Genomic DNA, 18,074 nt, shown 5'->3' on the forward strand with positions numbered 1-18,074 from the left:
ACTCTACCTCTTTGTCCCCTAGCCCAATTAGACTGTTAAAAACTCTACTCAGCTTTTCAGCCACGAGCTATAGTTCCTCCTTAGTTTAGCAGCCTTTAAGCATTTTGTTTTCAAACTTAACAAATACCTCAAGGAGAAAGGCATTACCAAATGTTGTAATCACCCCTTTAGACTTCTCGCTAGAATCTTGTACCTTCAAGTTTTCATGGCCTTGGTATCTCTCTGATGCTTTCGGAAGTACTTTTTCCTTTACTTTTGTATAGCTTTTCTATTTGTCTTTGTGGGAGCATGATTGTGAAGCCAGTGATTGCGTCATGGCCAGAAACAAACAAATCTGATGCTAGATTATTAGCTTTATGAAGGCAGGATATGTAACTTGTATCTTGTTAAATCCCTAGCAGCATACAACGTACTTCGTTAAATATAGGCACTCCATAGATGCTGTTTTGGAATTAATGAGTGAATGGAATTTCTGATGGAAATGGTACAGAAACAGAGCAGTATTTTGTAGAATATTGTCCGAAGTCCATTAGAGAGATTGCCAATTTTTTTTTTCAAATCATGAATTCTGACTTGCTTCCCATAAGTATACATGTTTCTCTTTTTTCTCTTTGCTGTTTTCTCAAGCAGAAGATTTGAGGTAATGAATGTAACTGAGAAAGACTAGAGATGGAAAACCAAAGAACATTTAATACTTGTATGGTTTCAAGGTTAAAGGTGGTTCTTTAAAACTTTCAAATAATAAAAATATCTAATTGGATATATGCTAATGGTATGCAAACAATATGCAAATTTTCTTGGGAAAATTCTGGTAGGACTTCATCAGACCAGAGAGATAAGTGGCAGCGATGGAAAGTTTAGTTTTGACAGCAGCCTGGGCTTTTTAGGTCTCTGTTTATAAGGCTGATTCATTTTATGTTGTCACATTGCTTTGAGGGCAGGAGTGGAGGATGGGAACTGTTTTGGTCTTCAGTCTTTTATTGGTCAATTACATGCCGGGCACTGTGGGACATGTCTTTCCGGGCATCCTAGGAGTGAACTTACCTCTTCCTCTTTGTCCTGTAATGTGAAAAAGCAGAGCATGTGTATTAACACTATTCGAAGTTGTCTTTTTTAAAAACAGATGGCTTAGGAAAGCAATGACCTTTGTATTCTGTTTTCTTCTATCTTTAGAAATTGCCTGTGTTCTACCTGCCTTGATGGATGGCATACAGAGTCATCCCCACAAACCTTTCTATGCAATTGGTGAGAAAGTGACCATTTCCTGTTCGGGTGACATGTCCTTAAAAGGTCCTTCGACATTTCTCTGTGGATCCAGCCTTAAGTGGAGTCCTGATATGAAGAATGTTCAGTGTGTGCAGAAAGGTGAGTAGCTTGTAGGTCTGTCCAAGGACACCTGCACTCAGGTGAGTGAGGGTCCCTGTGGCGGTCCTTTATGGCACTGGATGGCCATAACTGTGAGTTATTCCCTCTGTCCTTGTCCCCCTACAAGAAGGTCGGCTCATAGATGGGGTAACAGACTTTGTTTCACATGGCATAGATAGATTCATGGAAAGCAAGGAAAAGCAAGAAGAGCCCTGTGGTTCTGAAACTAACTTAAATCCTTATCAAAGATTAGCTTTGTATCTGTTTTGGTGCCAAGAAAATAAAGGATTTTCAAAGGATGATTTCTGGCTTTTTTCCTGATTTTTTAAATGTACTTTTATTAAGTACCGAGTTTAAAAACATTCTGTATGTTTCCTTTCTGGGTTTTCAGAGGGTTTATTGGCATTATTGAAATAGAAAACTTAAAAGCATTTACATTTAACACTGCAGAGCAGAAGTTATTTAAAGCAAAGTGTTGTGGCTTGTGAAGCCGTTTTTAAGAGTGGAAATCCAAAAATCCAGTATTTTGAACATCAGGCAAATTAAAATGGTCTTTAAAGAAGCTATGGTTAAGAAGAGATTTAAAAAGCCGAACTATTTCTTTTTAGAGATATTTAAGGTGGGATGGATTTATTTTTTAAATAACCTCCTATTTCTTCTTTACTTACATTTTTTTAAACAAATGGAAAATACATGTTTGTGACAATTAAAAAACAGGAAAGAAGGAAAACTCACTTGCATTCAATTTTGTATGGTATTCTTATTTTTCTAGTGTATGACTTTATTTTTTATTAGTTTTTTTAATGTTTATTTATTATTGAGAGAGAGAGCATGAGCATGGGAGGGGCAGAGAGGGGAAGACACAGAATCTGAAGCAGGCTCCAGGTTCTGAGCTGTCAGCACAGAGCCCGACGTGGGGCTTGAACTCACAAACCGTGAGATCATGACCAGAGCCGAAGTTGCACGCTTAACCGATTGAGCCACCCAGGAGCCCCTCCAGTGTATGACTTTTATTTAATTCAATGCTGAAGTTTGCCTTTTACAGTGAGTATGAAGTACTAGATTTCATGAGTGATACCATCAGATGGATCAGATGGTCACAACTTAAGAGGGGGCAGGCTGCACAGAGCCGTCTGTGGCTGATGGCGGGCATGGGCTGTGGTATGAAACATAGATGCTGATGACAGAAAACAGGAGGGCAGCATGGCCAATGGTGTGCCTGCTGTGCTGGTTCCCACGTGCTCGTTAGCAGTCAGAGGTCCAGAGCAGGGACAAGTGCTTTGTTTTTTACTGCGCTGAAGCATAAATAGGAATTTATCAGGCATGTTTGAAGTAATGGACCTGTACCAGGAATTCTAAAATTAAAGAGAACAATGTACACTTGATGAGGTTGCTCTTTTATTCCGAATGAGATATTATATACTTATCTTTCTAAAATGTCTCCTTCATTCATTTTGTAGCACAATTCAGTATGTATTTTCTCCTACACAGTAGCAAATTCTATTACAGTTTTAATTAAGGGTATTTTTCAGGCCTGTGTGTTTTTCAGAAGTCATGATGAATATTAATAGTAACTACCCTTAAAATATGTCTATCACAAATAACAAACTCCAGGTTTGTCAGCCTCCGAGGTTGAGCTATTTCAATACCTGATGTATCGGTATTTAGTCTTTTTTTTTAATTGTGGTAAAATAAACATAACATAAAATTTACCATTTCAGCTTTTTTTAAATGTACAGTTCAATGCATTAAGTGCATTCCCATTATCGTGCAACCAACATCACCATCCATCTCCAGGACTTTCTCATCTTCCCAACTGAAACCCTGTGCTCATTAAACACTAACCACTGATTTGTCCCTCCCTCCATCAGTATGTAGTTTTGACATAAAGATATAGGAAGTTAAGAAAGCTGTGTTCTTTTTTTTTTTTTTTAATTTTTTTTTCAACGTTTTTTTATTTATTTTTGGGACAGAGAGAGACAGCGCATGAACGGGGGAGGGGCAGAGAGAGAGGGAGACACAGAATCGGAAAGAGGCTCCAGGCTCCGAGCCATCGGCCCAGAGCCTGACGCGGGGCTCGAACTCACGGACACGCGAGATCGTGACCTGGCTGAAGTCGGACGCTTAACCGACTGCGCCACCCAGGCGCCCCAAGAAAGCTGTGTTCTTAAACGCAAAGGTCTTCGGTCTAGCTGATTCTACCCATGATTTTTCATAAAGAAATTGTAATAACTTCTGGAAAACATTTAAAATCTAAACTGTCATTCTTATGAATGATTAACCAATAAACTTTTAAAAAATATCATTTCCAGTTTTATTGAGAAATAATTGACATACATCACTGTAGAAGTTCAAGGTATACAGCATGATGGTTTGATTTGCATCCACTGTGAAATGATGACCACGGTAGGTCTGCTTAACATCCGTCATCTCACAAAAGCACAATTAAAAAAAAAAAAAAGAGGGGTGCTGGAATGGCTCAGTCGGTTAAGCGTCCCACTTTGCTTAAGTCATGATCTCATGGTTCATGAGTTCGAGCCCCATGTTAGGCTCTGTGCTGACAGCTCAGAGCCTGGAGCCTGCTTCAGAGTCTGTGTCTCCCTCTCTCTCTCTGCCCCTCCCCTGCTCATGCTCTGTCTCTCAAAAATAAATAAACGTTAAAAAAAAAAGAAAAAAAGCAAATTTCTCCTTGTGATGAGAACTCTTATGATCCACTCTTCCAACACTCTACCTGTATATCATTGAGCAGCATCAACCACATTACATCCCCAATACTCATCTCTCTTATAACTGGAATTTTGTACTCTTCGGCCACCTTCTTCCACTCCCCTCCCCCTCCCCTCATCTCTAGCAAATAAACGTCTAAGCACAATGAAGAGCTCATTTGCATGGCTTTATCATAGAACTTTAGTTTTGGTACATTTAGATTAGACTTTTCTTAACCCCAACACTATTGGAAGTTTGGGCCCGGGAGCTCTTTGTTGTGGGAGTCTGTCTTGTGCATTGTAAGATATTTAGACATTGCCAAATTGCCCCTGCTTGAGAAGCACTGATCTAGATAACACCACCTTAAAAAGCATTTTATTTTGGAATAATTTTAGATTTCGGAAAAGTTGCAAATAGAGTTTCTATATGCCCTTTACCATGTTCTCATAATATTAACATCTTATATAACTTGACATAATTTAGTGGGTTGACTAAGACATTAATATTAGTGCAATACTATTGACTAAACTACAGACTTTATTTATATATCATCAGGTTTTCCACGAATGTCTTTTTTTTTTAATGTTTATTTATTTTGAGAGAGATTGAAAGCACAAGTGAGGGAGGGGCAGAGAGAGAAAGAGGGAGAGACAGAGAATCCCAAGCACACTCAGTGCTGTCCGCACACAGCCCACTGTGGGACTTGAACCCACAAACTGTGAGATCATGACCTGAGATAAAACCAAGAGTCGGATGCTTAACCAACTGAGCCACTGAGGCACCCCTTTACTGATGTTGTTTTAATGGTCTAGGATCCAATTCAGGATACTACATTGCATTTAGGATACTACTATTATAAAGGGGAGTATTTAAAGAATGAGTACTTATTATACACATTGCTGAACCTGGCAGACTACAGTTCACATATTTACCATTTTTACAAGTTACGAATTGTCCCCGAGATTTTACTGTCTTGTCTAAAGCTCTTAGGTTTTCCAAAGTGAGGAAGTATCGCATAGTTTGTGCATCCGTAAAAATATGCTTTTCAGATAAACTACCTTTATAAATATATCCAACAGAGAACTAGTTTTATGATGGGAAAGTATATATACCATTGAATTCCATTGTCATGAAGCAGGAAGGAGGTGGGAATAACAGGATGTTTTAGGTTAGTCACCTTGTAATCAGGTATAGCTGAGGAGACGACAGTTAAATTAAGCTCTTGTAAGCTGGCCTAAGGTGTTTTCCTGTCAAAGTTGGAATGATGGTTGACTTTTGATCCATTTGTAGAAAACATAAAGGAATGGAAAAGGTATAATTAACGTAAGTACCTCTAGATATTTACTCACTGTTGAAAGGAGACCAATTAGACACTTACATGTGAGAGGTTGTTAACAGATCTTGGGGTACCAGGGAGTTCTCCATGTGGAGATCACGTTACAGTGCTTTCTGCCCCACTATAGACAGAGGGGGCAACATGCAGTCCAAACAACAAACAGTTTATAAGCACCGACTGCTTGATGAAAGGCTGCCTGCTCCACTGGCCTTGAATTCAGACAAACATGGACTTAAATCCTGGCTTGACCAATTTGTTAAATGTGTGAACTAGCACTAGTTTCTTAACTTTTCTGACCCTTAATTTCTTTAACTCTGAAGTGGGCATTTGTTAAGGGGGATTAAATATCACAACAGCCACTGTTCCCACAGTAGTAAATGCTCAAGATATGGTAGCATTGAAATTATTTGTAGGCTTCTTCTAGGAACACTGTTGTTTGTAAAATGCTTTACAGCTTTTTTTTTTTTTTTTTTTTTTTACTGTACAAATTTGTAGCAGTTGAGAATATTACAGAACCTGGTTCAACAATTAAAATAATAGTTTGTTTACCACAAAGAAGCTCTTCTAATGATTGCATCTCCCTTATCCTTTTTTTTTTTTTTTTTTTTTTTTTTTTTTAGAAACCACTTTAACCCTGGCAGTGCCTGAATGTCAGCCCTGGGAGAAACTGAAGAATTCAAGATGTGTTTGTAAAATGCCTTATGAATGTGGGTAAGCTCTGTCTTTGCTCACCTCTCTCTGGTTTGTTTTACTCAAGATAAAAAATGTTTTGGTAGATGCTAGTGTCTCTGTTTGATCCAGGGTGTTGCTTACCAAGGGTTAAAGATTTTTGCTTGCATTTTAATCTGGCCCATCTGCTGTCTGTTACTTGCCTGGGTCTCTGGGGCTGACACCAGTGGTGTTAAGCAGTGTTCTACTCTGTCTAGAGAAAGGCTGAAGGACTTGGGCACTGCTAGTTTTCTACATAAGATGGGGCAACATGAAAACTTGAGGATTTAGAGCTTACAAAGATTAGGATTGAAATTCCCTTGAAAGATACACTTTTTAAAAAAAAGTTTATTTCTTTATTTTGAGAGAGACAGAGACAGCACGAGCAGGGGAGGGGCAGAGAGAGAGGCAGAGAGAGAATCCCAAGCAGGCTCCGTGCTGTCAGCACAGAGCCCAATGCAGGGCTGGAACTCATGAAACTGTGAGATCGTGACCTGAGCTGAAACCAAGAGTCCATGCTTAACCAACTGAGCCACCCAGCTGTCCAAAGATACACTCTTAATGCAGTACCAATAGAGATACTGGTTTCTGAAATGTCCGTGTCTCTAGATGTGCATTACGAGAATTCCACCCAACTTGAAATCACTCCACCGTGGGTGGATATCTGAAGTAGGTACTAGATGTCTATGTTATGGTCCTAGTTGGACAGATTGTATGATTGCATTAAGACAAGAGGAGGTTCCCTAGGGGGACAGTTTACAGAAGTGTGGGCAGAGTGAAAGAAACTGGCAGGACTCCCACAGGGCAGTACTCCCAGACTGCAAACAACCAGGGTACAAATCCATGCCCCCAGGCCTGCAGAGTGACAAGAGGGGCTTTTTTTTTTTTTAAGTTTTATTTGTTTATTTATTTATTTATTTATTTATTTATTTATTTTGAGAGAGAGAGAGAGAGAGAGAGAGAGAGAGAGAGAGGCTGTGTGAGCAAGGGAGGGGCAGAGAGAGAGAGAGAGAGAGAGAATCCCAAGCACTGATACTGCAGAGCCCATTGTGAGGTTCAAACCCAAGGAACAGCAAGACCATGACCTGAGCTGAGATCAAGAGTCAGAGGCTCACAGGAAGAGGTGCTCCACAGGAAGAGCTTTTATGCAAAGCTGGAGACAGAGGAAGATTCTGTACAGATGGCAGCCAAGGAAGAGTGGAGTCCCTCATTTTAGGGACCTCAGAGACTGCCCTGGAGTGAGTCAGGGCAGTAAATATCCCTTAAATCTCCTGCCATTGCTCAAATTCACCTGAAGCTAGAGGACAAGGAAGTCTATGGATATAGCTCATAGTTTCAGCCTTCCTGGCAGCGGGGGGAAGAGTGGAGAACCAATCTGGAGACACAAATGGGAGATATCTAGGCTAAGACATTTATTGGTCATCTTTAAGGCTAAGAATCAAAACACAAATTTACTGACCAGTTACAGTTTGCCCTTGAACAACATGGGGGGTTAGGGGTGCTAATCCCCTCGCATAGTCAAAAATCCACATATAACTTTTTTTTTTTTTTAAACTTTTTTTTTAAACGTTTATTTATTTTTGGGACAGAGAGAGACAGAGGATGAACAGGGGAGGGGCAGAGAGAGAGGGAGACACAGAATCAGAAACAGGCTCCAGGCTCTGAGCCATCAGCCCAGAGCCCGACGCGGGGCTGGAACTCACAGACGGTGAGATCGTGACCTGGCTGAAGTCGGACGCTTAACCGACTGCGCCACCCAGGCGCCCCTAAAAAAATCCACATATAACTTTTGACTTCTCCAAAACTTAACTACTGAGAACCTACTGTTGACTGTTACCAATAACATATGTTATGTTACCAATAACATAAATATTTTCTATGTTATATGTATTATTTACTGTATTATTATAATAAAGTAACTAGAGAGAAGAAAATGCTATTAAGAAAATCATAAGGAAGAGAAAATACATTTATAGTACTATACTATATCCAAAAAACCCAGGGGCACCTGGGCGGCTCAGTAGGTTAAGCGTTCAATTCTTGGTTTCAGCTCAGGTCATGATCTCGCAGTTCATGGGATTGAGTTCTACTTCGAGAGCCTGCTGGGGATTCTCTCTCCCCCTCTCTCCCTGCTCCTCCCTTGCTCGAGTGCGTGCGCACTCTCTACATAAATAAATAAACATTAAAAAAAAATCCATGTATAAGTGGACCCACGCATGCAGTTAAAACCAATGTTGCTCACGGATCAACTATACTTGGCTTTCAATTATTATTGTCATCAAAACACATATCCAACTCCTTGAACACTCACAGGGAGTAATGGTGATTCTGGTGGCATCTTATAAGATGTAACTTCTTGTGAGAAAAAAATATAGCTAAATAGTGTAAATGGCAGTGGTGGTCAGCCCAGAATATTCTGACTGTGGTGTTATTTTTTATTAATCATTGTTGACTTTGATTCACTTTCATCCTCTTTCCAACTTCTCTGATTCATTTAGTTTATCTGCAGCCTGCTGTTTAGAGACTTGGTGTGAGCTTTCTATCAGATACTGATAACCAGGTGGCTTTACAAGGTCTCTGCCCTTCAAGCTGTTCTGAGTAGTTCGATTTAAGGTTTAAATAAACAGATAAAAGAAAGATATAAGGATTTGTTTTTGTGATGTAAACAACTCCAAGTAAGTTTAGCTCTTGGCCATTGAAGAAAGTATGAGAGCTAAACATATATAAACATAAATATAGACTCCGTCTACTATACAAAAATACTTTGTTGTCTAAGGTTTCACTATAGTAATGCTTTTCTTATCCATCAACATTCAGAAATGTCCTTGTTTTTATTAGTGACATTTCTACAAAGCTGAATCTCACCATTTGAGTACCAGTGCTTAAGGAAAAAAAGTAATAATTTTTCTAGAACTATTTCTAAACTATTTTGTAAACATAGATACTTTAAAAAATCCTATTGAAAAATAGTTTCATCTTCCCTTGAAGCATCGGTCATGAAGTGTTGCACAATGCCGTGTTATGGACAGGAACTCTCCAGGCTACCGGACTGGGAGGAGCTAACTTCTCCTGCCTTCAATGGTCCCACAGGACTGCCATCTCTGAATGTGTGATCTTTGCTGATTTTCTGTCTCCTTCCTGCTTGTCAACCCACCCGTGTCCCCAGCAGACCTTGCCTTCTCTTCTAAGTTGCTGTATCTGATCTGCTCTAGATGAAACAAGATCAACACTAGATATCTCAGCTTGTAAAACTTGGGAGCAAATACAGAGCAAAATTTGTTCATCTCGAAGATCTGAGGAGGGTGAGCCCCAGCAATGAAGGAGATTTGAGTGTTTGCTCCATCTTGTTCCTGTGGGTGGTGACATCTGAGGCCCTGAGCTCCCAGCCTCGCCTTTCACTTCACATCCTCCACTTGTAAGAAGGAAAGTCTTCTAAATAATGTAATTTAAAAAATTTGTTTCAGATCCTCCTTGGATGTATGTGCGCAAGATGAGAGAAGCAAAAGGATACTGCCTCTGACAGTTTGCAAGCTGCACGTTCTCCACTGTCAGGGTAGAAATTACACTCTTGCTGATAGGGAGAGCTGCACTCTGCCTGTCGCAGCCCAGAAAGCCTGTGGTGCCTGTCCGCTCTGGGGAAAATGCGATGGTAAGGGGCATTGTGTATTTGTAACTATAACAGTGCTAAGGTAGTAGTACCGAGGTCTTTTATTTTATTTTATTTTTAAATGTTTATTTATTTTTGAGAGAGACAGAGACAGACTGTGAGTGGGTTAGGGGCAGAGAGAGAGGGAGACAAAGAATCCAAAGCAGGCTCCAGGCTCTGAGCTGTCAGCACAGAGCCCAATGCGGGGCTCGAACTCAACGAGCTGTGAGATCATGACCTGAGCTGAAGTCGGAGGCTCAATCGACTGAGCCACCCAGGCGCCCCAGTACTGAGGCCTTTTAAATGGTAGTTTCTAGTTTAGCAGCAGATCCAAGCAGATCCCTGAGGACATGAAAGTCTCAGGCTGGTTTGAGAGTGAACTGTTCTTATCCACAGTCCTCCTTGGGGAATGGGGTATGTCAAGTATCTAAGAAGACAAGGAGACATTCTTGATGGTTTGAATGTCCTCCCAAACACTGGTGATTCTCATTCCACCTTCATGATTTTTGCTCTGTCCTCCTAGTATCCATATAATGAACTCATTAAAAAAAAATAGACTCACAGGGGTGCCTGGGTGGCTCAGTCAGTTAAGAGTCTGACTTCAGCTCAGGTCATGATCTCACAGTTTGTGAGTTCGAGCCCCACATCGGGCTCTCTGCAGACAGCTCAGAACCTGGATCCTGCTTCAGATTCTGTGTCTCCCTCTCTCTCTGCCCCTCCCCACCCCTCTCAAAAATAAGTAAACATTTTAAAAAATGGACTCACATAAAAATAACTTTTTTAAAAAAGGAAATTTTATCATTTCTTAAAAAGAAGCATCACTTGCCATAAATATTAGATGACCACAAAAATACATATGAAACAAAATAAGGTTGTAGATTCTAGCCAGATGCTGCTGGCAGCTTGAGGGATGCTGCTTCTTTGGGATAAAGGGAGTTCAGCAAGTGTTAGGGGGTGTTAAAAGCATATCAGTGCCAAGGTGACACTTTCTCCTAGAAGTAATAAAAAGAATTTGAAGAGAATAAAAAAAGGAGTTACTCTTTCAAGTTGTGGTTCAAGATTGGCCGGTCAACTGTGTCCATATAGCACTTACAGTGATCTTGAACAGCACCCCTGCATGGCCTACCTCCCACAGTTTCAGGTATATTATCAAGGGGGAAAGCCTGGCTGGCTGCAGCCAAGTCACTGCCTCAGTTTCCCCATCTGTAAATTTGGGAGCCGGACTATGTGATCTGTGAGATCTCTGCCAGCAACTCAGGTCCTCCCCATGGCCTGTGCCAGCCGGGCCCCTGCTCTCTCGCTCCTGGACTGTTGGCCACCCAGGCGATGACATACTGAACTCTAAACCATTGGGTTGGGTTAGGATCGCCTGTCACCAGTGAGCTTGTCATTCCTTTTGGAGACACCTGGCTGGTGCATTCCAGCCTGACACCTAAGTGCACACTGTGAATTCTCTCCCAACTCATTTCTGGCTTTTTTTTTTTTTTTAATTTTTTTTAATGTTTATTTTTGAGAGAGAGACAGACAGACTGTGAGCAGGGAGGGGCAGAGAGAGAGGGAGACACAGAATCTGAAGCAGGTTCCAGGCTCTGAGCTGGCAGCACAGAGCCCAATGCAGGGCTTGTACTCAGGAACTGTGAAATCATGACCTGAGCCGAAGTTGGCACTTAACCCCACCCAGGCGCCCCAGACTTGTTCTCCGCCCCCCTCCCCCCCACTGTCCCCGCACCCCATATGTTGTCTTCTGTGTTTTATGCCCTCTCTCTTAAAGTAAGTTGAGTTCTTTTCTTTGTCTCTGTTTGAGCCTTGAGTCAACTTGGTCTGTGTTGAGGTCTCCTTATCTGGTCAGGGGTTGAGGGCTTACTCAGCTTCTGGCTCCCCTAGCCAGCAGCCCAGAGGAGGAAGAGAGAGAGGGAGTGCCCCTGATTTGGAGAGGGCTGGCCCATGCGGGCCCCCCCCCCCCCCCCCCCCCCCCTCGGGCGGCCTGGTGCCAGCCTAGAACCCTCCTCATGCTGAGTGGAGCGCAATGCTGGGCTTCCCTGGCCCTCCCCCTCTCCCAGGGGAGAGTTGATGCCTCCAGGCAGGAGCTTGGAGAGATCTCCGCAGGGCATCGGGACTTTGGAGGTAATGTGACTTCACTCTCCCACCTCCTCCATGTGCCATTAAGCCTCTGCCGCTCTTCTTTCCAGCCCAGAGCAGCAAATGTGTCTGCAGAGAAGCATCGGAGTGCGAGGAAGGCGGCCTTAGCGTCTGCGTGGAAGTGAACGGTGTGGAGCAGACGATGACCGAGTGTGCGGCCGGCGCACTCAGGTGCCAAGGGCAGGGCGTCAGGGTCACCAGCACGCGGCCCTGCGGAGCGGGGACCCCGTAGGCTCCCGTGGCCCTTGGCTGGTTCCGAATCCCGCAGCTGCCGTGGCTGAGGTAAAACGTACATACGGTCACTTCTCCCAACTGCCAGCCACCAGTAGAAGCACCGACCTGGCGTTCTGCCAAACCTGAACCGAGATGCTCCTGTTCTTCCTATTTAAAATGCCAGTCAGGATGAACAGTACGCACGAACCTTTGCGTGAGCTGTGTGTTCCTGGACAAATTGCTGACACGCCTGGACCTTGACTTGTTAATCTGAAAATGAGAGGATTAGACCGGAGAGCCTGGAATACTCCCTTCAGCCCTATGATTCTTTTAAGTATGATGGACTCCACCCATGGGCCCGAAACACTGTACAAAAGGATTAGGAAAACGGTAAGATTAGAGAGGTTGGCTTCTCTCAGTGAAGCTGAATGCAAACGGGACCTTAAATGGAAAAAGACAGATACAAATATCCATCCCAAGGAGTAATCTCTCGCCTGGCCCTGTGGACTCCAGTACCACATGTAAGGATCCTTAAATCTTACTGGGAAATGGAACCGCTGAAATTTCAGAACCGAGTTTATTGTGGTACCTTCTGCCTTCTTGTCGAACAACAAACACAATCCCGTCTTCTCTTTGGGGCTTTTCTTTAGTGTGTGTCAAACACGAGGACTGTAATTTGCCCACTTTCTCCCCTTTTCTTCTGTAGGAAACATCAGTTCATGCCTGGGCTGTTGAGTGATCATATATTTGACAGAATAGTTTTCTCTAATGTGAATACATGCTTGGATTTTTCAGAGGGCCATACAGGTACATCAGTGTGAGACATTGGCCTTCTATTTATTCCTTATTCATCTTTCATCAAAACAAAAAACTAGCTGTGGGAGATGACATGAGTGGGCTTAAATGGAATTTAAAATATGCTTTTATATACAAATAATATCTGTGTACTTTTCTGATACTGATAAAGACATTTCAGCAAAACCTTAGTTAAAATGACAGTGATTAAAATCTCATTAAAGATACTATCCTTTGGAATTTTTTGATCTGTATCATGTTTAATTTTAAAGAATCTTCCCATGAAGAATGGCTAATGTGTTCTTTTTAAATATATTTTTATTCTTTAAACTACTTTATTGAGGTATGATTGACATGTAAAAAGCTGTACTGATTTAATATGTACAACTGGATGCGTCTGGGGAGAAGTATATACCAATCAAGACCATAAACCTATCCATCACCTCCCAAAGTTTTCTCCCACCTCTCTTATTATCTTTCTTATTTCTTATTTATTCTTATTTCTCACTTATTTTTATTAAAAATGTCACCTAAGATCTTTCTTCTTAGAAAATCTTAAGTATATGTGAAAGGATTGTTAGCTATAGGCACTATAGCACATAGCTACAGCAATGCTATGTAGTGGATCTCCAGAACTTATTCATCTTGCATAACTAAACCTTGGCACTCTTTAAGCATCACATCCCCGAATGCCCTTCTCCTCAGCCCCTGGCAGCCACCATTCTACACTCTGCTTTATGAATTTGACTTTTATTATTTATTTATTTGAGAGAGAGGAGCGGGGAGAGGCGAGAGAGAGAGAGAGAGAGAGAGACGGAGAGAGAGAATCCTAAACAGTCTCCACACTCAGTCCAGAGCCCTACGTGGGGCTCAATCCCATGACCTTGGGATCATGGTCTGAGCCAAAATCGAGAGTCAGACACTCAACCAACTGAGCTACCCAGGCATCCCTTGAATATTTTAGATCATCCTATACGTGAGATCATCTAGAATTTCTTTCTTTGTTTGGTTTATTTCATTTAGCGTAGTGTCCACATTCTTGTCCACCCACATTGTTGTAAATGGCAGGATTTCCTTCCTTATGAAAGGCTGAATAATATTCCATTGTGTGTATGGAAAATGTACCACATTTTCGTTATTCATTCATCCCTGGATGAACACTTAGGTTGTTTCTGTATCTTGGCTGTTGCGAATAATGCTGCAATGAACATGGGAGTGCAGCTACCTCTTTGGGACCCTGATTTCAATTCCTCTGGATATTTGCTCGGAAGTGGAATTACTAGACCCCATGGTAGTTTTATTTATAACTTTTTGAGGAACCTCCATACTGTTTTCCACAATGGCTGTCTCAATGTGTTCCTACTTGAAATCCACGTAGGATCCAGGTCTAGCTTTATATACCACATTGTCCCTTGAGTGAAGAGTCAGATAGAATATATGGAAGTTATAAGGAAGCAGGTTTAAATAGATTGAAAACAATAATGTTCAGAAATGCTTAATTGAGGCCAACTGCATTTGTTAGAGGTTATAAGGGAGTTAATTTCTACCCTGGGTAGGGAGACAGATTTGAAATTGCAGGCCCAGATGCAGATCCAAAAACCAAGTTGAACAAGTAATTTATTTGGGAGGAAGAGATCAGTATCCTTTCAATAACTTCTCCTTTTGTCTTAAGCTAGTATAAGGTTAAATTTCTACTACTTGTGCTCTACCACCCTCCCTTCCTAATTGATACAGAGGATATGGTAAACATTATCGAATGCTATAGGAGAGGTCAAATGAGGTCTGAAGCAAAGAAATTAGCAGATTTGACAACTAAGATTTGAGAAAGAAGTTTCACAGACTTAGTGAAGGAGAAGTAAGGGGTTAGTGAACAGTTGGTGGAGAAGGAGGGAGCAGGAATGAGGTAGAGAGATGCCATCTTGAAGTATTAAATTTTGTACTTTCTTTCTTTTCTGAACATTCTTACACTCAACCTTTCTTCTAGTTAGAGATGTTCATGATTGCTTATAAGAGTATTAGGATCATTGCAGTAAATCTGCAAGGAGAAAGTAACTTTCAACATTAAGTCTTTTAAAGTGTTTTGAAACTTGAAAATAAGCTCTTGAACATCTAAATATAAGGCTCAGGGGAAAGCTAGGAGCACTGTTTATGCCATGAAAATTGACTGCAAAGAGAAGAGAGGGAGTGTGAGAATTCCTCCCGTTTGCCCTTCCCGCTGCCTCGGACCAGGTGAGGGTCATCTGGGTTAGAGAGGGCTATAGCCTTGGAGGAGAAGGCAGAAAGTGCTGGAATTAAAGCCTCTGGACCTAGTGGGGGACAGAAGAAGAGGAGGGAATTGGCAGGTGCATTAACCATTCCTAGCCTCAGCGAGGTACATGGGAGCCAAGCCTCATCCTCCACGTCATCACTCACAATTTAAGTGGACACAGCAAGTCACCCAGGCAGAGAAGCTGCTTTGGAAGATCTGATCACATTGGAGAGTGTCTTCTTGTGACATTTCCTAATAACTGACCAAATGGAAGTGCTGCTTATCAATGCCCTCAGATTTAGTGAACCTCATCCAGACTGCTCTGCATATAACCTCCCTCCCTTCCACCAACAATCTGGGACACTTGTAATCTCCTGAAACAGAGGAAGGTTCTTATACTCAGGTGCGGGGTACTGGGAGTGTGGGGTGGCAAGCAGAAGTATCTGACAAATGCACCCCGGACCTCTGAGTTACCTGGCAACTGGCCAGCTAACTGGTTAATTGGATCGAGGGCTCCCCTTCTCAGCTGGGAAGGTCATGACTAATCTCAGCTTCATGTGAAAATTATGATCCCATTCTGTTGTGAAGTAGTCACTTTGAGCTGCAGGTGCTGGGCAGATGGTATAACCAACATTCCCTAAAACAGGTTGTTATGTGCCTTTACCTTTGGGTTAAGATAAATATGTGTATTAAGGAATACTTTTGAACCCCATAGCTTATCATCTGTTCTATATTTTCTCTCTGTGGATACCAAAATTTCTTACTCCCACACACTCACTAACCCACCATAAGCATTTGGGTTACTTCGTTTTGTAAAAAAATGTTCATTTTTGGGGCACCTGGGTGGCTCAGTCGGTTAAGCGGCCGACTTCGGCTCAGGTCATGATCTCGCGGTCCATGAGTTCAAGTCCCGCGTCAGGCTCTGTGCTGACAGCTCAGAGCCTGGAACCTGTTTCAGATTCTGTGTCTCCCTCTCTCTGACCCTCCCCCATTCATGCTCTGTCTCTCTCTGTCTCAAAAATAAATAAACATTTAAAAAAATTAAAAAAAAATAAATAAAAATGTTCATTTTTGAGGGAGAAAGGGGGGGGAGAGAGAGAGAGAATATGAGGGGAGAGGGGCAGAGAGAGGGGGACAGTGGATCCGAAGCTGGCTCGGTGATGACAGGAGAGAGTCCGACACAGGGCCGGAAATCATGAACCACAAGATCATGACCTGAGCCGAAATCAGATGCTTAGTTAACTGAGCCAGCCAGGTGCCCTGGCATTTAGATTATTTCTAATAGCTAGTGGAAGTGGTCATCATAAACTTGAAGATAAACTGAAATGCTATGTACTTTGGGTACAAAATGAAGTAGGTGTTCAAGTGTACCTGTTCTTTTTCTGAGGTAGGAGAGGGGTGGGAAGGGACAAGACAAGAGAAAAGAAATGAAAGAGAGGAGAGAGAATCATTTTTAGTACAGGATTAGCAGAAATGAACAGCCACATTTGCCTTGCTACCTACCAGTCCACTGAGATTTTTCCTTCTGGATGGACTAAAGTGTATTGAACACTTGTGCTAGAAATGGAATGACCTGTTTCTTTTTCAGAACACCGAGCCAGAAAGCAACCACAGTAGGAGGCAATTTCCGTTAATATCTGAGAAACCAGAGGTATATGCATGCCTTTCAATTACCTTGGTCTTTCAGGCAGCTCACACATTCGGGGACAGGAAAGCTGATGGCATGATAGGAATCCCTGCCGTGACAACCAAAGCACTTACAATTTGTCTTTTTATTTATTCCTGTCAGGCAAAGCTCCAGATTTACACTCAAAACATCAATCATGTAAGGAAATTTGCTTTTCCAAGCCAAGGGTTAACAAGACTGTATAGAAAGACTGTCGTTGTTTGAGGAGAAATGGGCTGATGGTGACTAGATGCGTAGGAGAAGAAAGACAATAAAATGTTATTTTTGATTTACAGGCTGAGGACAATTTCCTGTGAAAGGACAAACATAAAGAACTGTCCTGTTATTGCTGCCATTTGCGCGCGTCCTTAGGAGAGGAGACTTGCACTGAATTCCAGGGGTGGGGTTTTAGGTACACAACACATCAGTGATGTTTAAGACAGAGATGCATTGACTTGAGGCATAAAGTGTATGTGCTACAGAATGAGTGTCCATTATGTAATAATCAGCTGATCAAGTCGGCTGGGAACACAGAGGGGTCAAGGAATTTTCTATAATTGTGAAATGGAATTTTTCTCATCAAAGGTTAAGTTTCCCAGGCATCCTCAAGACAAAGTGATTAACACAAAAGGCTCAGCATTGATGTGTTATTAGACTATTATACAATCCACGAGTGTATTATGACAGTATTTAATAAATGGCTCCAATAGAACTCTAAGTCTGGAAACTCTTCTCTGCACAGATGCTAAGTATTAAGAGAAACTCCTGAGGTCAGGCATGATGTAAAACTGGACAAGCCAACTAAGTGGATGATTACAGCCCTACTGGATTAAATAGTTTGGTATGATAATAAGGAGCCCTCTGAAGTACTATGGATATGGTGCACAGAATTCATTAAATGTGATTTTCTGCTTGTTCTATCAGTTGTTATTGAGAGTGTTGACATCTCCAACTGTAAGTGTGGATTTATTCATTTGCTTTATGTATTTTGAAGCTCTGTTATTAGGCACATAAACTTTTAGAATCATTATGTCCTCTTGATGAATTGAGCCATTTATTGCCATGAAGTGTCTCTTTATCTCTGATGTATCCTTTGTTTTGAAGTCTACTTTGGATTAATATAGCTATACCAGTTTTCCTTTGACTAGTATAGAAGTAACATATATAAGTGATATATATATAAGTAGAGTATATCAGGGCTCTCCAGAGAAACAGACTCTATCTATGTATCTATCTATCTATCTATCATCTA

The 18,074-nt window shown here is 41.7% G+C and overlaps 1 protein-coding gene across 3 annotated transcripts in view; it reads left to right on the forward strand.

Annotated features, from left to right (window-relative positions):
- C7 (complement C7) overlaps positions 1-13,241 on the forward strand; it is a 56,284-nt gene extending 43,043 nt beyond the window's left edge. For all 3 annotated transcript variants that reach the window (XM_040496059.1, XM_040496079.1, XM_040496070.1), the window contains 4 exons: positions 1,174-1,365; positions 6,028-6,118; positions 9,580-9,764; positions 11,951-13,241. In XM_040496059.1, the coding sequence (XP_040351993.1) occupies positions 1,174-1,365; positions 6,028-6,118; positions 9,580-9,764; positions 11,951-12,132 (650 nt within the window). In that variant the 3' untranslated portion in view covers positions 12,133-13,241. The remainder of the gene's footprint in view (positions 1-1,173; positions 1,366-6,027; positions 6,119-9,579; positions 9,765-11,950) is intronic.
- Positions 13,242-18,074: the final 4,833 nt, after the last annotated feature.

Source organism: Herpailurus yagouaroundi, unplaced genomic scaffold, assembly GCF_014898765.1.
Source record: "Herpailurus yagouaroundi ecotype Mexico unplaced genomic scaffold, PumYag 29, whole genome shotgun sequence".
In the NCBI taxonomy this organism is placed as follows: Eukaryota; Metazoa; Chordata; class Mammalia; order Carnivora; family Felidae; genus Herpailurus; species Herpailurus yagouaroundi.